Source organism: Ictalurus punctatus, chromosome 11, assembly GCF_001660625.3.
Source record: "Ictalurus punctatus breed USDA103 chromosome 11, Coco_2.0, whole genome shotgun sequence".
Classification (NCBI taxonomy): domain Eukaryota; kingdom Metazoa; phylum Chordata; class Actinopteri; order Siluriformes; family Ictaluridae; genus Ictalurus; species Ictalurus punctatus.
The window spans coordinates 3,984,265-4,008,730 of NC_030426.2; the positions used below are offsets into that span (position 1 = coordinate 3,984,265).

A 24,466-nucleotide genomic window follows, 5' to 3' on the forward strand; every position below is an offset into this window, starting at 1 on the left:
ACCGCGCCACGCCGTCCGACGTTCCCTCCAGAATCTCACGTATCGGCATACAGTCGGCCTTCGTTATCGGACCGTATACAGTTTTGAGTGTATTTATTTTTAATTTAACCAAAGTTTCAAGTGCGGTTAATTATTTGTCGTGCTGTACGTGCAAATAGACGACTGCTTAAAGCCGTGGGCCGCGTCCCAAACCGCGTACTTACTATGTATTTGTGTCTTTCGCCCACTATATAGTAGGTAAGAACGCGGTTTGGGACGCAGCCGTGCTCTCTTGTTTGGCGTCAGACGGTCGAGCGCTGCCGTGTGTGTACGTGTCCTGTCTCACAATGTGGTGAAAACTCTCACACGACGTTAACAGCGTGATTAAGGTGTGTACGTGTCTGTAACGCACGTCCATAACGCGACTAAAACAGGAATACTCCACACGTCTTAATTCCGTCTGTGTTTACTTCGAGTGTGACTTTAATCAGATTAAGGTCATCGATAATCGCTGTTTACACGCTAGTTTCTTAATCCGAGTATCGTCTTGATCGGGTTCATATGGGATTATCGCTGCCCACGTAAACGCACTGACTGTAATATGTCTCACAAGCATCTCCGCTAAACATTTTCGTCCTTTGCGTTAAAGACTTTTCCGACGTGCTTTCGGAAGCAGGTCGCGTTAACTGATCGTCATGTGGCCCTGTGGTTCTAACGGAGGAGTGTCTGCTCCTCTCGTCTTAGTCCTGGTGCTGGAATCGAGGACAGAGGGGATAAGTATGCAGGTCTACAAGCCAGGCTTGCGGATAAAATAGAGACGCTGGTGGAAAACCAGTTGCACTTTATTAGCTGTTATCTTGTATGGTCGTGACAAAAACGTTAACAGGCTAGGCTCAGCGGAAAAAGAAATCCTTCACATTCAATATTTTCGGCCAAAGTGTTCTTCAGTGGAATAACAGCGTGAACGAGTGGAGCTGCCCTCATCCTAGTAGCATTTTACATTTTACCCAGTAGCACTGCCTTAGTCCTCGACAGCAGGCCTCCAGCTATCCCACGATCCCCTGCTGCTGTGTCTCCCGACAGACTCCACCTCCTTCGTGATGCCAGGTGGAGTTCAGAGAGAGCGAGAGAGATACAGAGAAAAGGGGAAGAAATGCAGAGAAAGTTTACACACAGACATGCTTTTTTTTTTTTTTTTTTTTTGGAGAGTTAGAAACACATACACACGCTCAACCTCACGCACACACCAGCCCATATTTCAAACAGATGTTAAAGCGGGGGAGTGTCCCGAGAGCCCACAATCAAAATAATTATCCTCCTAGCCCAGTATTTATAAAGTGTTTACGTGATCCTCAGCATCGGGTCTCACTGAAGTAGCTGTTGTGTGTTAAACACTCTAACTCGCTCGTTAATCTCTAAACACCTCGACGGCTCGCAGTCATTTATCATCGGGGGGGAGAAGAAAAAAACAATCGGCCGCTTGTTTCCATTCGAGCGAAGACTCCGCACGCTCTTTCCTTACTCGTGTAGCTAAGAGTTCTTTCACGTAATCGAGCCTCTGGAAAACCACCACTCTGCCCGCGGTCACCGTCGGGTTTCTCGCTGAGGTTAGACTCGGGGTGTACAGTGGTGTTCTCGTCACGGTTTACAAACGAGATGCACGAATAAACAGCGACTTCAAATAAATATGCGGATCAGCGTTTCTACAGTACTCACAGAGCAACATTAGTTCATTATTTTGAAGAAGTTATCACACAGGCAACTTGTTAATCCTTTTTTTTTTTTTTTTTTTTGCAGCTAGTGATGGTTTTAGATGGGAGGCTAAACTCGATCAATATCTAAACATTTGCATTGTATCCCAGGGTGTCATCGATGGCATAATAGCAGTGATAATAGGGCAGGTTATTACGCACACTCTTAAAGACAGCTAGGCAGCTGCGTTCAAGAGTTAAACAAGTCGTAACGTGTCCCTTCCGAATAATAAATATGCCCGTCTGGAGAATCAAACCACAAAACGATAACAGACTTCTTTTTTTTTTTTTTTTTTGGTGTGTGTAATTTGCACTTTGATTAGATAAGTGTTCAGTCTGGTTATCTGCTTCCAAATTCATTTGAGGGAAGAAAGGGTGATCGAATGAATCACGCCTTAATCCCACGACCGTTTTTCACACGGTGCCTCCTGTAATCGCTACCGATGACGTGTCGCGGACGTGACCAGTCAGACCAAGGTGGTGTTTCGCTCTGTGCGAATCACTTCGACACGTCTGTCACCGATAAAGCTGCCCGAACCTACAGTCTGAGCTAGAAAAAAATCAGCCCGATCTCTCTTCTCCGTACCATTCCGTGCGCTTTTCCTACAACCACCGGTGGCGCTGTTTCCACAAACATCCAACATAATGAGATTTCCATCGTTCGCTATGTAGCTGCCTAAAAAAAACAACAACTTATATTGATATATTTTTATCTTTTGGAAGTCAGCTCCCGCATTTTACTATTAGTAATAAGTGCATAATAAACCCATTCATGTTTACTTCTGTTAGTCTGATCATCTTTGCCACTTTGTTTACGTATCGTATTATTATCACACGTATCATTATTGTAAATTTTTTCAATTATTGTTCATGCATTTTGACCGATCACAATCTACGCTCTAGCAAAGCAGTTTAAATCAGTACGTTAGTAAATCAGGTTCTCCGTACCGGACCCGCGCGTAAAGAGGTAGCCTTCAATGCTAAATTAAAATAATTTACCGTCGAACAGTATGCAGTAAGAAATGTAATTACTGTGTGTCCATAGTGTTAATGTGCACGTTCAGTATGGATGGAGATGTTTAATTTAGACCAGCTCGCCTCTCTCTCTCTCTCTCTCTCTCGCTCTCTCGCTCTGTTTGTTCCATCGGGAAAGGGGGACAGCGCCGTGGTCCCAAATGAACGGAGCAGTAAATGAGGAAAAGAAAAATAGGTAATTATGTTAATCTCACAAATGAATGAGACGCTGACCTCTCCTATTAATTGATTTTATGGCGCCGAATCCTATTTATCTCTCCTTTGATATATTTTTCCATTAACATTTCTGATGTAATTAATTGGTTTTATTTTTAAGGAAATTACCCCTAGATGCCGCCGAGCGTTATTAAAAAGGAGAATGTCACATTTCTGCTGTGTTAACTAGACAGGAGATTGGCTCTCCGCGCTTTAGTTGCGCTACGCTCGCCTGCACAAAAACGTCCTTAAAGCGTATACGGCCGCTATTCTTTTAACCTTAATCACTGCGTCATCCTTGCTCAGACTCTCCTCATTGTGTGTGTGTGTGTGTGTGTGTGTGTGTGTGTGTGTGTGCGCAAACGCCCTTTCCTGTTTCTCATTTTTACCCTTAATCAGCAAAAAAATAAAAACCCTTCGGCTGCGTTGCTTCATTTTAAACGGGTGATTATTGGTAATAAATACTTTTTTTTTTACACACACTTATTACTGAGGCCGTTTTCTTGGCCAGTTAATGAGAGTAATTTGATTTGCTTGAGAGATTATAGTTCCCCTAGAATTAATGCGGCAACGGCCCTGGCCGGATTTAAAGAGATCTCTCCGATTCTTTCACAGGTCGTATGCTCCTGGATGCTTCTTTTCCCCCTCTCTCTCTCCGTCTCTCTCTCTCTCTCTCTCTCTCTCTCTCTCTCTCTCTCTCCCTCTCTCCCAGCGGCTAATGGAGGTGAACAGCAGTCTGTCATTTTGCCTTCTCTCCGCTCCATAGATGCTGTGCCCTTGCTTTCTGCTGCGCTTGTTGTTCGGAGCAATGCTATTTCCGGCTGCCTCCTCACTTTATGTTTGTCTCATTCACCGTGGCTCTTTTTCTGGTCTAGAGAGAAGGGCGATGAGAGGGTAAATGGTGTGTGAGTGTGAGCGAGAGAAAGACAGAGGAAGACGGAGGAGAGAGTTTGAAAGAGAGAGCGACCGGACGAACGAAGGCGTGCTTTTGCATCGATCGACTGTAATGCTGTTACGTGCAGCACCTGTATAATGTAATCATATACGACACGCGGCATTAAAGTTAACACATGACAAAGTCGCTTTACGTTTTGCTAACAACCCCAAGTACTTTGTAAGAGACACATTCATCATTAAGCAGGGGAAAATCAAACTACCAGCGCTCCCCCGTAATTCGCCACACCACTCGGCAGTGTTTAATATTTTCATCCCACGTTCCTTTAAGGCCTGTAAGATCCGCCACGTAATTTTGCGCTGACGTTTATTGAGGCCTGCAGCTCCGGAGGAGGCGTCGTCGAGCATCACAGCGCAGATTGGAGGTGTCTGATCCCACCAGCAAGCCCTCCTCATTCTACACACTGATTATGTTGGCAGAATGGAAAATCCAGAGGTTTTTCTTTTTTCTTTTTTCCCTGATACGGGGTGTTGTTTACACCAGCTGGTACTGTGGAGAACAATATTTGTTTCTTTTTGTCCTTTTTTTTCCCTCAGTGAGAGGAAAGGGAAACCTTTGTCCATCATATAGTTAGATATTAGTCTGGTTTAAGACAAAAGCAATCTCCTCTCTCTCTCTCTCTCTCTCTCTCTCTCTCTCTGTCTCTCTTTGTGTGTGTGTGTGTGTGTGTGTGTGTGTGTACAGGATCACATTACCCAGGTTGGAATGACTTGAGCAGAAGTTGTTATTCCCATGGAGCAGCCTCTCTCCCTGCAACTCAATCCCAAACCGTAGCCAATCGCTCTGGCTGTGACATATCGAGATATTCTCTATATTCTCTCGCAGCTAATGTCTAATGTCATAGGGATCCCAGCGGAATGACTGTCCGTCTTCCAAACACAGCGCGCACACACACACACACACACACACACACACACACACACATTCACGTGTTTGAGCAAGGTGGATGATGAACGCCAGTGGATTGGTCCATGAAACATACTTTGAAGATCGCTCCGATGATGAATTGGATACAGTGTGTGTGTGTGTGTGTGTGTGTGTGTGTGTGTGTTTTGGTGTTTCTGCGTAACAGGTGGTGTTCTGAGAAGACTGATCGTCATCATTTGCTTTTCAGACATTTTAAGAGTTCGCTCCAGACCGCAGCCTCGCGGCGCTCAAATCGGCGAGTAAGGCAGTGTCGAACGTGGAGTCCTCTATACGAGTCTTTAAGCCGTGTGCAGGAGCGGACGCGTCGCTAAGCAGATCACGTCAGGTTTTGCATCCCTCGTCGGCAGCGAAAGAAAGTAAACCCTTCTCTTCACGGACGTCGGTAAAACGAAAGTAATAAAAACGGAATCGGATTTGGTCCACGTACGTAAACTAAGCATTTCAATCCGGTAGGTATCACGCGCTCCCGAATCGCACCACCGACCGGCTGCACTACACACGCCGCACGTTCCAAGCCGCCATCTAGCCGATGATAGAAACCGATAAAAGTTTGACTTTGGAAGTTGGATAAATTAGCATGCACAGATGGCACACAGTCATTTCTGAATCAGGAACAGGTATGTCTGGGCGACATGACAAAAATAGAAATGTGAAAAAAATATATACGTATATATAAAATATAACCACGATACTTGAGGACATTCCTACGATACACCATGTGCATCACGATATATAATTTAGCTAACAAATTGTCTGCAAAAACAGTAGTAAAATAATCCAAAAAAACTTTTTGTTTACTCAATTTGTAATCATTAAAAACGTAAGAAAAAAAAAAAATTGTCATACCGACATCTCAGAAATATATAAGGAGAAATATATAAGAAGGATATCGATTTTATATATATATATATATATATCTCGCTCAGTCCTACAGTATGTGACCAAATAAAGTGCTCATATTAGCCTTCACAGCATGCAGTCACTTCACACAACTTATTCATGCTCAAATATTATCTTTTACATGCCGTGCAAGCCAGCGCCTTTTGGTCGATGGCGCAACCATTACGTGCTACATCGGAAACTACACACTCGTCCTCTCACCAGGGAGTTCCATATTTCTTGGTTTAGCTTACTCTGTATTACTGTGCTTAACTAGTTTGTTAACACAATATTTACATTGCAGCATGTTAAGCTTCCAAAACATGGGACTGGGGGTCGCACTGGGGGTTTTTACTCGCCCAGTAGGCTAGCAAATAAGTTTTGTCCATGCCATATGTGGTAGGAGTTGCTCGCGTCTCATTGTTACTACACTGAGCATTACTCCAATGAAAGAATGTGCCATGTTTACAAAAGCTTCCCACAACTTGGCTTTCATCGCGAGTATTGACTAAGAGCCGAGACATGACTCCATGCGTGGGGGGGGGGGGCGGGGGGGAGAGAAAAATGTTTTATACCTAATGATCTTTTCGCTTTACTCTTTTCTTCATGTTTGGTTAAGAGAGGGAGGGGGAAAAAAAAACGAAAAAAAAAAAAAAAACGTTTTGTTCTCACCAAAGAAATCTGACGCAACTCTTCAAACAAAGATGCAATACCAATAAAAGAGAGTTTTCCCCCCTTTCTATCCTGAGCTTCATCCGAACACTCAGCTCAGTTGGCAAACCTGCGCGGTTTAAGCTAGTCGACGGAAATTGGCACGATGCACAATAGTGAGGATCCCCAGGCAGCATAAGTTCGGAAGGAAAAAGTAAGGGCAGTGAAATGTGTGTGCGCGCGCATGGAGAACACACGGCATCGTGTGTAAGCATCGATCATCCACGTGCATTGTTCTCCGCGTCATCTCTTTGTTCTTCCTTTAACACCATTTGCCCCATTCTCTCTTTTCTGTCATTCTTTCCACACCTTCCCCTGCTGTTCCTCTAACCGTGTTTGGCTTCATATGTCGCCGTCTCCCTAAATAGCTACCACTGTACAAACTCATTACAGCAGTTAAAGAACATTCCAGAGCAGACATGGCGGTGTCACTGATATGCAAACACGATCAGTCCAACGAGAAAACTCCCGTTCCTAACAGTATGGCTTGGCCCGTGCCGGCCTCGTCTGTATCCTCCTGTATTTTATTTATTTTATTTTTTTTATCGTAATTTTTTTCCCCTCCCTTCCCTGCAGCTAATGCATCCTTTCTTATGAGTCATTTACTTCTTTAATTACAGTCAGCGGCAGATGCGCAATGGAGTATTAACGCGAATGGATTTTACGGACGATTCATCAGGCCGCGCTTCTGAAAGTCGAGAGGCGTAATTGACGTGGAAGAGCGGGCCGGGGCGAGCGAGGCAATATGCCGCCGTCGGTACGCTGTGAGGGTGTTTACGCCTTAACAGCCCAGTAAAGGATTAATAAACATCATCCCGATTCAATAACGCCTCAGGCAGACAAGACGTAGGTGCACGAGGAAAACAGCTCGGCTCATTTATTAGAAGGCTAGAGTGAGTTAGTGGATGCAGTGGCATGTGTGCGTGTGTGTCTGCTGGTAAATGCCGCGACTTGCCTTGTGAGCGCGCGTGTGTGTGTGTGTGTGTGTGTGTGTGTGTGTGTACTTAACATCCAGCCATGTGAAAAGAAGCTCCTCTGTTTTTAGCCATCTGTTGTTAGGCAGTGGCATGGAATCTAACCAGAGAAGCTGCATAGCTGAGCCGACCTTTGACCTCCCAGGGTCACGTATCCGTACCAGGCACAGCGCAGTACCCTGTTTAGTCCTCCTTTACTCTGTGCACATTATTAAGCTATCCGCTATCAGCAACTTCACTCCAAAGCCTGCACCGTCACATACACAAACACATACTGGCTCAGTCTTTTACACCACCTCTCTCTCTCTCTCTCTCTCTCTCTCTCTCTCGCTCGGCATCATTATCACGTTTGGATCGTGCTTTTTTTCTTCTTCCCTTTTTCCTCCTAGGGAAAACCATTTGTCAGGTCTGAATATCGCCTGCTATTTAGGGAAATGTCTGTTTTTAACCGAAGTCGGCTCACAGCTTATGTAATTGCGCACTGAACTTTATACTGTTTAAACGTAGCAATTTGAAATGTTTGGTGTTGTCATAAATATTAATAGATCAGTTGAAAAGTGCAGCTTAGAGAAGGTGGTGTAATGGTCTGGAGTGGGTATAAGCCATTGATTTATGTATTCTACATGAATTAGTTTTGGAAGTCTAAACAGTGGATGGAGAGCGGTTTTTCCGCGAGCCCGTAATTCGTGGGGTTTCAGCACGAGCGCCTGTTTTCCATGTGAAGAGGGCTTTTTAGAAACAGCATTAATTATATACTTAGAGAAAATCTGACCGGCCCTGTTTTGCATTGCAGATAACAGTTCGATGTGAAAATGAGCAGAAAGGAGGAGGAGGGAAGGGGGGGGGGGGTCTTCAATTAACACAAATAGCTATGATCGTCACTGCTTACGGCTTACTATGATCCTCACTGTCCCACAAAGATTCTCTGACTTGTGTACATTTCAATTAAAATGACTCTAACTGAACAAGCGACATCTATTACTGTGTACACGTACTGCCATATTTACAGGTTTCAGTCCTACCGGGCTACTACCTCACACGAGTCCTTTATTAAAGTGGAGCTCTAGTGTAAGTAGATCTGTTCGTTAAGTGACTTAGAAGCAGGAATAGAGCGAATAAGAGTATGATGGAGGTTTGCAAGTTATTTATACACTCAAACTAGTGAGCAAACACAACGGATAGAATACTATTAGGATTTTGTTCGAGTTTGAAGACGTGACAAGAAAAGGTTTACAGTGGGGGGGCGGGCAAAGTAAGAAACACTGCATCATAATGCAGATTTGATTTTTATTTTTAATGCACTTTACGGACTGTGTTGCTCTGGGGGGAATAATGAATGACGTAGCGGTGTGATGCGGTACGAGCCTGAACGTGTCCAATAATCATACATCTTGGAGTTTCAGCAATTTGCCAACTATTACTATATATATATGTATATATATATATTAATCAGTGGAACGTCATGCTTTTTAATCATTCATAGTTACATTTAATGATGTGGAACGTCCACAAGACAAGACAAAAAAACAAACAGGCTAACCTGTCATGTGACCTTCAGCATCAACACTCGAGACTCCTTCCATAAATGTTAAATGCACGCCTCCTTACGGAATACTGCTATATCAGTTATAATGATAATGAGTCTATTGATCACATACACAGTGAAATTCTGTTCTTCACATACCCCAGCATGTCAGGAAGCTGGGGTCAGAGCGCAGGGTCAGCCATGATACAGCGCCCCCTGGAGCAGAGACGGTTAAGGGCCTTGCTCAAGGGCTCAACAGCGGCAGCTTGGCAGTGCTGGGGGCTCGAAACCCCGACCTTCCGATCAGTAACCCAGAGCCTCAACCGCCAAGCCACCACTGCCCCTTATACATTTCTTGTACTTTTGTCTTTTTTTTTTCTTTCTGTATTAATTCATGCATGTATTGATCTCCACACGCGCCTCGGGTCAGCTCATAGAAAACATGGCTAACGAAATTCAGCACGTGTATGTATCGAGCACCAATCATCTGAGAGGCTTCATTATGCCGTTTGTACACACACCGGTTCAAATGCAAATCCGGCCGCCGTTCGGCAGAGTGAAACTCCAAGTACGGTCGCCCAGACTAGGGAGGTCTTAGAACCCTACAGGATTAGAGAGATCCGTGTTTACCCTCTTGTAACACACCCGCTTGTGTGAAGCGATTAAATTGATGAGTCGATGATGCTAAACTGTAAATGCAGAGGACGTCGACGGTCGTTGGGAGCGCGGTTTCATTAAACACTGTGCGTTCTCTGCACAGGGTCTGAGAGCCTTGTACACGTTGTGCCACCGTGTAAACAATTTCTTTGCTCCAACATGGCCACGGGGATCTGGTTTCACGTGTGTTGCACATCTCGCTGTAATTAGGCCCTGAATTAGTTTGAATCCATTTCACGTTCAAGGGCTTTGCTGACATGGAGAGGAGAGTGAATAGAAGCAGAGACAAAGACGCTTTGATGTAACACACTAATATTTTACTAACTAATTCCTTAGGTTTCTATAAGGCTTTTCTAGGCACTCAGAGCGCTTTACAGTGTGTGTGTGTGTGTGTGTGTGTGGGGGGGGGGGGGGGGTCTCCTCAAGCACCAGCAGTGTGTAGCATCCACCTGGACGACATGACGGCAGCCATAGTGCTCCAGAACGCCTAGCACACACCCTACCGGTGGAGAGGAGACGAGAGTGATGTAGCCAGTTCAGAGATGTGGATTACTAGGGGCGATGATAGATAAGGGCCAATGCGGGAATTTCGCCAGGACACCGGGGTTATACCCGTACTCTTTTACGAAAGGTCCTGGGATTTTTAACCACCACAGAGAGTCGGGACCTCGGTTTAACGTCTCATCCCAAAGACCATGCTGTTTTTACAGTATAGTGTCCCCATCACTACACTGGGGCATTAGGACCCACGCCACAGGGGTGGGGTGAGCGCCCCCTCCTGTCCTCACTAATACCACTTACAGGTTTCTACTTCAAGGTTTCACCTTGCTCATTAAGCACTGTAGCTGTAATCTCTGTCGTCATTCTGCAGTGCCTCAACATGTTGCTCATTTCAGATCAGAGTGTCCGTCATTCAGGGGTGTTTTATATTTATTTGTCTAGGTCACTATCATTGAAAAACCATGACTGGACGATCAGGAAGGAACGGTACGGGAGAAGGGTGTAAGCTAAGTGACTCCCCCCCCCAGCTGCTCTCCCACCGGATTTGCGGAGTTGATGGAGCACGGCTTAGACAGCAGGGAACCCTAAAACCTGTAAATAATCCACACGGCGCATGTAAAGACATCTAGCACTCAGTTCTCTCGCGGCATTATCACTGGTGCCCTTGGACACAAGTTGCTAAAGCTCCTGTGCCGATTCTTCTCGCTAATACGATGTGAAAAGCTGACACCGATAAAGCCATGTGCATTAAAGGCAAAGCCGTTAACACAGAAGAGGGAATGGTGTGTGGGATGGGAGGTGCCCGTTTAAGACGAAATAAAAAAGAGAGCTCGTGAATGACTAGAATAGCAAATTGTGTTGTCTTTGTTAGTGACAAGACTAGGCTTTGTGACATCCTTAAGGCTGTTTATATAATCAATAGTACCTGGAGGGATCCGTGTGTGTGTATGAGAGAGAGAGAGAGAGAGAGACTGTGGCCCTGGTATAAAGCATCCTAACCAGGAATTTTAATGAAGGATTCTCAAGACACACGTTGCCTTCCTCTCTTTTTTACAGCACAGTATCATAACAACAGCACTTGCACAGTAAAAGATTATCTAACTTTAACGAAGCATTTTCATGAGTTTTATAATCCTATAACGTCCTCAGTATGTATTTGAGAGTTAGTTGTTTCCCGTAGGAAGACCCGCTCGCTGTTTATGAGCAACCGGGTCATCTGTTAGCGTTATCGACCTCTGCACCGCTTTCGTGTCTGATCAGTTCCTCCTTGTACGTCTCTCCCCAGACAAAACACAGTGCTCCTCGGCTTTAAACGTGCCTTCAGACGCTCCAGCACGTCATCGCTTGGCAGTTTGTCACGCTAACGGTTGGAACTGCTTTTAGCCTAGCACTTCTATCAAACCCACTGCTACCTTTGAATGCTGGATCAAAAGGGCATGGATTGTAGACAAAACGAGAGAAAGTGTGTGTGTGAGAGATTGGATTGCAGTAAGATTACTTTAGCGCTACGTTTGCACTCTGCTAGTGAACAGAGTTAAACGACAAACTAGACAACAAACTTCACCCCAGACATCCGTCCTCTCAGGTGTCTCGCCTTGAAGTCGGTTCGTCTCCGTATTATATTCCTTCAATCGCCTTTTCCTCCAACGTCTGCTTTACACTACTCAGTTTCACCGATACAGACAAAAATCCATCCATCTTCTATACCGCTTTATCCTTTTCAGGGTCACGGGGAACCTGGAGCCTATCCCAGGGAGCATCGGGCACAAGGCGGGGTACACCCTGGACACCGTCGCAGGGCACAATCACATACACACGTACACACCCATTAATACACTACGGACACTTTGGACACACCAATCATCCTACCATGCATGTGTTTGGACTGGGGGAGGAAACCGGAGTACCCGGAGGAAACCCCCGCAGCACAGGGAGAACATGCAGACTCCACACACACAGGGTCACGGTGTAATCGAACCCCTGACCCTGGAGGTGTGAGGCGACCGTGCTAACCACTAAGCCCCCATGCGCCCACATGTCGTGTTCACCAGCCCATTAGCGTACAAGTGCGATTACTGCTACGACGCCCATCTAAAAGCCACCAATAAGAGGACAGCCTAGGATAACATGAAACACACGGGGTAGCTACAAATATGTTAGCGGCGAGGGCGAAATGGACAGAGAAATTCTTGTCCTCATCGTTCCACCTTAAAGAAAGGCCCCTGCAACACACCGAAATCGCACGGCGTAAACCTGGCTTTACTGTTTTCTAAACCGGTAAATTGTTAGTACGGATGTGTACGTGCAGCCTCATGGCCTGAAAAGAAATGTTCTTTTAGTAGTCGGTGAACCAAATTCTTGTGGTTAGTGGAGCTTCTTTTTGGTTAACAGTGCGTGCTCATGCAGTCTCTGAGCGATCAAGTCTCTGTGCTGACAGTCTTAGTGACGCAATTAAAGAAAAGAAAGAAAAAAAAACAACAACCCAGAGTCACCAAAGTACCTTCTGTCCTAATCTTTACGTGCCTGCAGCCCATCTTGCATCCTGTTGACTCGAATATCCTTGTTCCTCTACTCTCGCTTCAAGCAAAGTGTACAAATCGTACGCAAAAGCATTTACGTGTCAAAAAAAAAAAAAAGGCAGCTCACTTCCCAGAAGTGACTAAGAAGTGGATGTGCCTATGTGGTAATTTGTCATCTATGCATCAAGTACTATGTGTTCCAGCATGTAAAGAGCCTGAGTTTTCTGGACACAGATAAAGCACGTCTTGGACTGAATCACACTGCCAATCAGGATCGTCTTTTAGTGCAAGAGTGGACTTGTATGTTTTTTTGAAAAAAAAGAAAAAACGCTCAGGGAATATATCAAATCGATGAGCTTCATCCGCATTATATAAACGAAAGGACGGATAAAAGAGAGCGCTCGTCCCTGAAAGAAGCGAATTTGACTTTGAAGCGCAAGTTTAGTCCTCCGCCTATCGTGTGACATCATTCGAAACCCCAAGTGCACGTATCTTAAGTGGAGTAAGTAGAGAATCCCATCATCAAAAGTCTTGTCATATTCATAGAATGCTCTCACGTCTGCTAAAATCGAGAGTTTCAGCCCATTTACTGCCGTGGGGGAGTTTAGTGTCATACTGCTTCCTCAGAGATGACTACCGTCAGTTTATGTGTGTGTGGGGGGGGGGGTGGGGGGGTGGAGGGTGGCTGAGTGAGCTGTTCATCTTTTGAGTTGTGAACATGACCTTAAGGGATTGTCCCCTTCAAAAACCCTTCCCTGATATAGATTGTGGCAAAATCTAGAATGGAAACAAGCTCTCGATGTTTTTGATCGGTTGTTTGAAATGGTTCGAGTGGTTTATTTCCGTGTTGTTACTGTAGAATGAGTCACGGGTGAATGTTCCAGTGCAGCGCGGCCTCGGTGTAATATCACTGTATCGTCTATGCAAATGCGGTTATGAGTGTGTATCGTCTATTTATTGTTTTTGAGTGGTGTGTGTGTGTGTGTGTGTTTGTGTGTGTGTGTGTCCAGACAGTCAGAGTGAGCAGCAGTGCAGTGGCCTCTCTGTAGCTTGTCGTCTTATTCCTGCCTCATCATTTCATCACACACACACACACACAGCAAAGTGTCAGCCAGAGTGTCTCAGCCAAGTGCCTCACCTCAGCATCATCTTTATTGAGCTTCTCCAGACTCTGATTAAACAGCAGCTCCTAGGGGTGGGCAATATGACCAGAGTATCGCGTCACAATACCTAAAGACATTTGTACGATACACACACATACATGCATACATACAGGCCGGGAATCCAACCGCCGACCGTACGATTAGTGGACGACCCGCCCTCCCACCTGAGACACAGCCGCCCCGACAAGACGTTGCAAACCGTTTCTTTGAGATCCTGGTCGATATTCGACGCGATCACGGGACACGTTCTGCTCTGTTGAATGCAGAACTTGCCGATTGAGCTGGCCGTCGAGGCATTCATCGTCACGTTCATATATTTTATATTTTTTTTGCTTTGTGACATTCTCATAATGGATGTAGCTGTTATAAGAGCTATTATAATTATAAATTGTGGCCTTAAAGTGATGCACCTGGTCAGCAAGAGCACTCGGATAGGCTGTGGCGTTTAAACAGTGTCCAGTCGGTATTAAGGGGCTGAATGTGTGCCATGAAAACATTCCCCACACCATTGCACCACCTCCACCAGCCTGGACCGTTGACACGAGGCAGGTCGGGTGCATAGATCCATGCTGCCGTCACCCTACCGTCTGCATGCTGCAGGAGAACGAAAGTAGGTGATGTTTTTCCAGTCTTCACCTGTCCAGTTTTGGTGAGCCTGTGCCCACTCCAGCCTCGGCGTTCTGTTCCCGGCTGCATAAACATCGCCCCGTCACTCTTTTCCTTCCCTCCTTTCTTTCTTGCCCTTCTTAAAAATCGACGACTAAAACGCTGGATGCTGGAAGCACCTGAAAACCGACGATCAGAGCAGACACAAATCACATTCACCCGCTGGAAAATCCAGTTCACTGAAGGGGAAAGGACACGATGTGCATTTTCTTCCGGTAGTGCTTACTCTAGCTAGGAGAAGTTTACCAGTAGGTATACCGAGCAGTTTGTAGTAAAAGTAATTTTACCAAATTTAATGCTTACTAGGATTTTCTTCTCACCAATGTTGACACTTCTACACGTGCAGCGAATGCGATGTGTGAATGCCAGGCGAGTCACTCAAAGATTCGTGATGTGGGACACATCGGCGGCATCTTTCTTGATCACGGAGCGTCTTTCTTTGAGACGATGAGACGTCCGTACGGTTTGACAGCCACGGACTTGTTTTCCCGGATGCCCTCCGCTCATCCAGCCGACGGTCGCCGTTCATTACAGATCATTTCCCAAGCTACGCATTACACTACAGTTAGTACGGCACAAGCACCATTTCATGAGATTTACTGCCATATCCAGTGTGACTATTACTTGAAAAAAGCCATAAAAATGTGTCTGTGCACTCGAACACACACACACACACACAAAACTTAACAAACAGCACACCAGAGAGGCTGAGCAGTGCCAGAGGTGCAGTTTCAGGGCTTTTGGGCCATTCCAACGACTATTTGTTTAATCGTGGGAGTCATCTGTGTGTGTGTGTGTGTGTGTGTGTGCGAATAATGGAAAGAATGAAGCTGGTTATTTACTCAGATGTTGCTCTGGTGTAGGTGTGAATCTACCCCAGACACACTGTGGGAACGCGGCGTTCGCTTTGTTTGGTATCAGTAATGCTTTTTTCCTCGACCAGAACACCTTTTTTTCTTTCTTTCTTTCTCTCTCTCTCTCTCTCTCTCTATCTCTCGCTCTCTTCCCAGCACAGCCGCTGTGTTTTGTTTATACTGGATGGCAAGTTTGATTATTTATTGTTGCTGGGGTGGGAGTTGGGGGCGGAGGGAGTAGCCAGAGCAATAAACATGTGACTCGACTGTATTTTGTTTTCCACTCAGAAGGCCGCATCCTATAACAGATCTTTGGAGTGGCAATAAACCTTTTTATTTGTTTTATAAACCGGGGCCAGGAAAAAAGTAATAAGGAATGAGACAGAAGTAAAGATAGAAGTTAAACAGCTGCTAATAGAGGTTCAGAATCGTTGTTTATTGTAAGTGTGTGGTTTCAACTGAACATAGTTCCTGCTCGCTGCTCACTATCAATTTTGTTCCCTTTGTGTTTTTTTTCTTTCTCTCTTTCCATCTTTCCACTGTTGTTTGCTTTGTCAGCTTGTTACTGTTCTCCATGTGCAACAAAATGAAACTATGTAATTTGTTAGCAAAGCAGTCAGGATGAGGAGTAAGAAGGTCTGTTTGTGTGCAGTTGCTGCTTTGGTGCCTAGAACACGTTGTTATGTGGCTTATATAGATATGTACGATGGAAAGCTATAAGGCTACTTTTTCTTTTTTCTTTTTAATCTGTTTCAGGCTCTACAGGTTGCAAGGCAACTCCTTCTTAAGCAGCAGCAGCAGCAGCAGCAGCAGCAGCAGCAAAGTGGAGCCATCAAGTCTACCAAAAGCAGCGAGAAGCAGCCTGCACTACAGGTAGTGCAGTTTCACTTTTATCTAAGCTCATAACGTATGGAATACAGTTCCGTCAGTCCGTCCTGCGATATGTTTACTGTTTTTACACAAAGACCACACCAGGCTCGTATGGGATGCCACACGTGAGCGCGCACGTGTGTGTGTGTGTGCGCGCGCGTATCTATGCTCACGTTTTGTACTTATTTGTGTTTTTTTCTGCGTGTCATTTGTAGCACAGCTCGTACCAGTCAGCGTTAGATAAACAGGAAATTAAACTTGGCAGGCCGGCGGCTGTTGACAGCGCTCTACTACACGGCTCATGAGCTCATGCTCTGGTACAGATATCACTCGAAATGCTACTATGCCACGCTCAGCCGCAGCCTGTGACACACTTCTGACAGACTGCGCTTTCGGGATTGTTTTCAGCTCGTTGGCAAGCCGTGCGTCTGAGCGCGTACGTGTGTACCGTGCGTGCGTAATGTCAGATGTAAACGAATGGGGGGGGGTTTTTTTTCATCGCAGATCTGATATCTTTGTCTTGACTTTGTAACTAGTAGTACCTGTTTTCCAAAAAGTAAGTAGTGTACTGTAGGATTTAAAAAAAGAAAAAGAAAATCATTTGTATAGCCTACCGTCCTGCGTTAGGACACAGGGTCTATCCCCTGGACACGTCTCCATTCCCCCACCTTACAGCTATACTTCCTACCAACAGCAACAGGAAGCGCTATAGAGCAGATACCGCTCGTCCCCTGTCTCAGCTCTGGGGCTTCTATTTGTCTAGCCTTTGTCATGCAAAACAAATCCGGCCCTTTTTATTTCCCCATCCGCTATCATTTTTACACAAGTCCAAATTGCGATGTCTGATTCAATATTTACACTCATTTCAGGTCTTCTCTTTCTCTTTCGTCTGCGCGCTCTCTGTCAGATCTTTATCCCTGTTTGAACAAGGAGGGTGCTGTTTGTTTCGCAGCAAAAATTGCAAACGTCTCCAGGGCACATTTGGTAATTAATACCCGACGCTCCTGCTTATGTGTGTCTATAGAGCTTGCCTAACAATGTCTCCATAGGGGTGGGTGGGTTTTTTTCCTCTTCTTTTTTTTTTTTTTTTTTTATAATGAGCACATATCTTTAGTGTCTGATTAAGCTTTGTGCTGATGTGTCTTGGGGAAAGAAATGGATAAAATATGGCTACGTTGACCTTTCCATTGTGTGCATATTTGTCAGGATGTGGATCAAACCAAAAGCTTCCTCAAGTCTGGTGAGTTGGAGGTCATGAAAAGTAGATTCTGGTGGCCAGGACCTTACACCCACGAGAAGAAGGCACAAAGCCCCATTTAAAATTCAAATTTATTAATGAATACAGAGACCACAGCCAACCTGACACTCAGGCCGCTGAAAAGACAGCTTGGCTCGCTGTGTGCGTGCGTGCGTGTGTGTGTGTGTGTGTGTGTGTGTGGTTTTCTTTCTCTTTTTTTTTCCCTTCTTTTTACCCTTCATCCAACGAGGCATCTCTTCTACATGGTGTAGTGTAGTTGCTAAGCAGCCGGTAAACGACTTTATCTGTTATGAGCGTTATATAAAAAGTAAAAAAAGAGAGCGAGCGAGAGAGAGAGAGAGAGAGAGAGAGAGAGAGAGAAAAAGAAACGAGGGATTGTGTTTCTCCTTGTGCTACGCAGAAGTGCAAATGAATGTGTCTCTCTTCCATCCTAAGCCTCCGCTTTAATTGGGTTTGTTGTTCTGCTCGTATCATCAGTTCAGCATGTTGCCCACATCCGTGCACATCGCATTGTTTATAGAGTCTCCTGGTAATACACCCGCCACTTAATTAAGACCTTAAAGTGAAGCTGTTTAATAAAACAGTGGAACATAATTATCCATATAACGAGTGCTTTCTGAGGGGGGAAACCCCCGTGCGTTGAATGTGGAGCGGGGCTGGGGGGGGGGGGATATAGTTCTTGATCCAGATCTCAGACGATGTTTATGATCTGGTCTATTTCCAAACACGGCTGATTTCAGGTAATACAGGCTGTCGAATAAAGACGACGTCACCCAGGTGTGTTTAAAGCTGAGAAACTGTGAACCGGCTGTGTGTACTTGAGCAAGTGAAGACATCTCGAGTAAAGTTACTGAACTGATATCTTCCCGTCACGAGATCGTTATATAACAATCAGAAGACCATTAAGGAGTTGTTAATCACTACCGATTGCTCAGTTTTCAAAGCCGTCGAATAAACCTCTAAAGAAGTATTGTTTGAATTCACCCGCGTTCAGGATATTTTTACTCGGTAAGATGTGCCCTCTCGCAAGCCGAGACGGCTACAGCGCGGTCGTATCCGTCCTCGGATACATCGTAAACCGCAACTGGTGCGACGCCAGTTTAGTACCGTCACGACCAGCGACAGCCGACGTCACGGCACGAGTCGCTCACGGTAATTAACAACAACGTTAGCAGCTCACATCCCCGATCCCTCGTACGGTAAGTCGCCGTGCTAACAGACTGAAAGATATCCGTATCGCCTCGAGCTCACGTTGAGGACCGGGCCTTCCAGTGACGGGTAATAAACTTAAAAGACGGCGGTGTGCGATCCCGGCTTTACAGTGAGGTTCCCTGGTACTTTGTTGCCACGATATCTGATCAGTGGCTACGTTAACCAGGGGGTAGGCGATATGACAAAAATATTACACCGCTATTCTCGAAGAAAAGAAAAACAACGAGGTTTCTACGATACACGTTACAGTATGGATTTTTTGCCGTATCACCCATCAGTACACAGTTTTTGACTCCATAATATAATGGCATGATTTTTTTTAATGACAAATCTGCAAGAATTTTAACACGGAGTAAACGAGCGCCGCATCAGGATGATCCGCTTCTCATCGGTTTGAGAGAGATCACGCGTGAATGAGAGCCAGTGTAAAGTTCTGTTTAGAACCGCTAAGGTTTAAAAAAAAAAAAAAAAAAAGCGCCATATAAGTGCAGATCATTTACCATCTCTCAGAAAAGCGTATTGTGCCATAATTCATCACAGTTTCTACGTTGTGTAGTCCTGTCTCCCAGCACTGACGTCACTAATAGTAAATTCATGAGAATTCACAGAAGCCGACTGGAAGTAATGAGATTAATCCAGCGGTCACCCGGAGGAACCCTGTTCCTGGAGATCTGCCTTCCTGCAGGTTTCGTCTCCAACCACAATCCTAACGGCTGATCAAGAGCTTCTTAAGGCGATGGTTAGATGGTCAAGTAGGCACGAGTATGGCTGGAGCTAGAGTCTTCAGGAAGGTAGATCTCCAGGAACAGGGTTGGTGACCACTGCTCTAAACACTTGAATGAATACACTGGAAATACAAACGGTAATAGTATTAAAAAAAAGTTTCTTAAATTTTAACGTACTAGTCGCTTTTTGCGTGCCCCGATTTACGCGACAATACCGATGCCCACCTTTCACACCGACCGCCGTGTGGGGATTGACGTGTGTACAAGACTAATCAGAAATGATAACATTACCAGAAAAACGACACAAGTAATTAAAAGGGATCCACGCCACGTTCCTGCCGCACCTACAGCACACACAGACGGAGAGAGAGAGAGAGAGAGAGAGAGACAGAACGAGTGCAACTCCCTCTTTGCTAATTACGGTTATCACCAAAATGCTAGGGTTTGAGTCATTAGTTCCATGTGCATTTAATTAGAGGCAGTCTGAAATTGGATTTAACTTATTACTTTTTCATGGATCACTCTCTTGTCATCACTTCAAATTGGATTGCAGCCCCAGGTAACTAATTATGCCCGCCACAGGATCAGGAGTGGAGAAATAGGTAATTAGAAACAACACTCGCAGACCCTCGTTGATAGTCCACTCTCTCCATGGAATGAGGAGAAAGGAAGGGGCGGTTTGGGGGGGGGCAGAGAGAGAAAGCAGCAGAAAAGATGGCACGGGTAACCGCGTGGTGCCGCGCGGGATGATGGGAAAGCAGGCAGCGCCTACAGAGGATTATATGACACGCAGCTGCGTTGATGACGCGACATCGACAGGAGTCAGTCTGCTGCTGGGGAAAAAACTCAGCTTATCCCAGTTTGGAATCACGGCCATTTATTTAGATTTTTTTCACGAATCAATTCGCTTCTAAAAATTACACCACAGCAGTCCCGACGTTCCTACGTGACGCGATGCGTGACGCGAGCGTTCCGTGGTTTGCCTAGTGAACTAAAGAGCAGGCTAAGCGCGTGTAGTTATCCATGCTTTAAAAAAAACAAAAACAGGGGCGGTTTTTTTTTGACTTCGTCACGGCGGAGCACGTCATCTGCTTTTATTTTCAGCAAAAGACGAGGGTCTCTCGAGCACGTGCAGGACATCTCGGGGTCATCCGTTCCATTTTCACATAAACTTGAAGTAAACGGATCGTTCTTAGCCCGGTCTCCAGGATACTACAGGCGCACCTGAAAACTAGGAAAAGGGTTTTTTTATTATTATTTATTTATTTATTTATTTATTTATTTATTTATTTTAAATGGTTTTATGACTTCCTCTGTTTGTGAAGTTCAGAGAGGAGAAGCGAAGGCAGAATGATTTGCAGCAGAGTACATATTGCATTCATCATTAGGGGTGGGGGTGGCGGATGCGGGGGTGTGGGTGGGGGGTGGATGAGGCTGCACTTGGCATTTTGATGATTTTTATTCCCCCCCCCCCCCCCCCCCCCGAAAATGCAGCAAATGCCATTTACAAACGTACAAGGCTATTTTAGCAAAGTAACATCTATTTATTTCCCTGGCAGTCACACGCTGGCCGCCTCTGTCTCTCATGACCGTATACAGTTTCCACCAGGCCAAGAAGGGTCAAATGATAATGTCCTTTCGTGAAGATGGAAGCCAAGTATATTTACTGCGCCAACCCACACACACACACACACACCCCCGCACTCCTTTATAGAGCGCTCCATGACGCAGTGCTGTGGCCTGACCTGCTCTATTTTTTTTTTTTATTCTTTTTTTCTTCTTGTCAGAGACCCATGGCATTGTCCTGACACATGTACACCACAGTGCTGCAATCTGTAAGCCATTAGCAGTGTGGTTTGCTGGGGTTCTTTGGAGCTGGGCCAGAGCTTCCAGACGGATCCAGCAGCACCGACTCGCTCAGTCCAGCTGAGGAGAGGCCAGCGAGAAGAAATGAGGAGAAAACGTTGCCCTCCAAAGGGCCTAGCAGGGTTGATCCTGATCAGTGTAATGCTAGGTGGCCGTAGCTAGTTTTCACTAGCGACATTTCCGAATAAAGCCCTGCTCGAAGTCAGCCAGAGGACAGGCAGAAGGATATCATACCGTTGTTTCTCTTTTAGAAACAGTAGCATGTGTTGAGTCTGTTTTTATATGTCGGTGTGGATCCCCACAACGTTAGGAACACCTGACCTTCAGGAGTGACCTTGAGGGGACGTTTGGACATAAATGATCATGTCAATGGATAGGTCCTCACGAGGATAGTAAGACGAATATGTGTTTGGGAGTGTGTGTGTGTGTGTAAGTGCGTGTCTCCCCTCAACAGCCCCGACACTTCCTGTATGAGCGCGTCGTTTTCCTGCTCTCGCGCGTCTCGTTCCGCCTTGTCATATTGTAGGAACGCATTACGCTAAACGCGCGCGGCACATCGGGGACCGCTCTCCGGACGCCGCCGTCGGGATAAAGTCATCTCGCACCCAGCCATCAGATTACTGTCGCCTCTTAAAGTTACTGTCGCCATTTCCAAGACCTTTTCATTTCAGCCGTAACGATTTCCCCCGCAGCGTTCCCATCTCACATCAACACGCCTCCTAACCGCGCCTCCTTTCTGTCCTCGCCTCAAGCACCGCTGCGTCTGTCCTGCCAGTCTACCGTACACGACGAGCGTCCGCGTGTTTGCGAGAGCGATCTGTCAGCTGGGGTTTTTTCCAGTTGTGTTTCGTTTTCTTCTGGTTAACAGGGTATCGTGTGTTTAAGGGGTGTCGTGCGTGATTGTATTGTACGCTTAGTGAAATGGGATGGTTGGCAGTGGTTAGTCGAGATGGCCGTGTGAGAAATATCAGCTATTGTGTATGGATGAAGAGGCTTGCGTGTAGGACACAGAACGGGCCGAGCAGCGTCTCTTTCATTTCCTATGTAAAAAAAAAAAAAAAAAAAAATCCATAAAGAGAAAAACAAACGATTATCTTTTCATCAGCACCGTCTATCACTTTTTCATTATCTCTCTCACGATGTATCTGTGTCGCCGTCTTTTTGTTTCTTTTCCCTCCTACATCACCTTTTCCTGTAAGTACGTCTCCTGACGTTGTCACCTGTGAGTAGACAAAATGTAAGCTAAGCGTGTATTTACTGCACATGTGTAATATATACATCATGACTTGTTCGGTAGTTCGGTGGTGTTTTATGAGTTAAGGCTGGGAAGGTCGAGGCCGGGTCGTGTACGCAGCGGCGAGCCGGTACTGACTTGAATAGAGTTCTGTATAACGCATGTCGTCGTCAGCATCTCGATTCAGTTCTATCGACTCATTTATTTACTTAAAAAAAAAAAAAAAAAAAAAAGTGGAAGCCTTGGAACCGAACGTCTTGTTGAAATATGGTAGCATGTGGCATATATATTTTATTTAAAAAAAATTTTTTCTTTCTTTCACAAAGAGGAATTTTTTTGATAAGGATTCCAAAAATAGCATATGAGTCAACAATGTGCGCACTATGAATCAATCACAATGTAATAAAGAAAACAGAATTTCCCCACCCACCGAATTGATCCTGTACGGCACTGAGCGAGAGAGAGAGAGAGCGAGAGAGAGCGAGAGAAAAGTCCTGTTTTGACTAAAGTGAAAACCACAGGTGAGCGAGAACTTGAAGAAAGGCGGACTTTAGTTTCTGGTGCCGTCAGCAAACGGCTTGCCAAGAAAATTGCGATTTTAATATCGCGTCGCGGAAACCGCCGGTTTGGATGAACAAATTGGAATCCCTCGTTTTAGCGCTTCGTTTTATCGGCTGTTTTGTTTTAAGTATTCCAGATGTACAAGTTAATTACTAGGGGGGGCAGAGAGGTCAGCGCAGCGGGGACTTTCATTATTGTTTGTTCAGTTATTAGATTTAAAAGAGTTGTTGGATGTAATGTAAAATAATAATAATAATAATAATAATAATAATAATAATAATAATAAAAGTTGGACAGACTCATGTTAGCACATATTTTTTTTCATTCCGTTGAGATTTTTTCTGTTAATAAAGACACGCATTTGAAATTTGTTTCTAAACAGTAAATAAGTAATCAGTGACGCGAGGTCCGTTGTAGTTATTCTACTCTGTTAATGTCTTCATTATTATTCACTATTAATCTACGATAGAAACCCCTCCTATGAGCAGGTGTGTCCAGACGTGTGTGTGTGTGTGTGTGTGTGTGTGTGTGTGTGTGTGTGTGTGTGTGTGTGCGCTCCTACAGATGAAGGTTGTTGCCCTGAGCACCAGCTGTTAGCTGTTAAATTTCACACCTGCTCAGTTCAGCCCTCTTTAAGTAAACAGCAGATTTAGTTCAGTCAGAGGAGAGATTAGAAATGTTCCTGCTGCAGGAGGAAAGGTCCTTCTCCGAGAGGCGGACTCTTTAAAGTAGCGCCCGTGGAACGGCGGCCGCTCACGCTCCAGTCGAGAATGACAGCGTTGTTAACGGTTATGCCGTAGGTTTTTACATCAGACGTTTCTAACACAATAACGTCGTTCGTCTTTGCTAATGCCGGACGCACCGACCTTGGCTTCGGGGCTCACGAGCAGGGAAATGCCTCACTGCTTGGCGATACGTAGTACCTCGTGTATCGGAACCGGACGGAACTTAAGGCGTGCTGTAGAAACGACATGCTTATTTATCTTTTGACTTTAAGAGACGAGAGAGAGAGAGGAAGTGCAGAAGAGCTGCGCAGGCTCGATCTGCTAAATTTATCATGAGGCCTCTGGGAGCACTGAAATGAGAACAGTGGCCTATTACTGCTAAGAAGGTGTTTTATTGGGAATATGCCCACATGCTACCCCGGGGAAAGGACGGGGCATGGCCGTGTGTGTGTGTGTGTGTGTGTGTGTGTGTGTGTGTGTTGATCGTATGTGTAAGTGTAGGCATATGTGGGTGCACGCACGGGCTCTTCTTGTGTGTACTAGTGTGTGAATGCTTTCACGCAGGATTGCCCAAAGTCTTGGCTCGCTCTTCACTCGGTGTGTGTGTGTGTGTGTGTGTGTGTGTGCGCGCGCGTGCGTGTCTTTGTGGTGCTTGTCAGGGAGACAATGAAGAGTCTTTCTTTCATTTGCTTATTCACTAAGATATGTCAGTTTTGACACTTGA

The 24,466-nt window shown here is 45.4% G+C and overlaps 1 protein-coding gene across 8 annotated transcripts in view; it reads left to right on the forward strand.

Moving 5' to 3' along the window:
- Window positions 1-24,466, forward strand: part of foxp1b (forkhead box P1b) — a 185,988-nt gene that overhangs the window by 113,725 nt on the left and 47,797 nt on the right. For all 8 annotated transcript variants that reach the window (XM_017479637.3, XM_017479632.3, XM_017479631.3 and 5 more), the window contains one exon: window positions 16,048-16,164. In XM_017479637.3, the coding sequence (XP_017335126.1) occupies window positions 16,048-16,164 (117 nt within the window). The remainder of the gene's footprint in view (window positions 1-16,047; window positions 16,165-24,466) is intronic.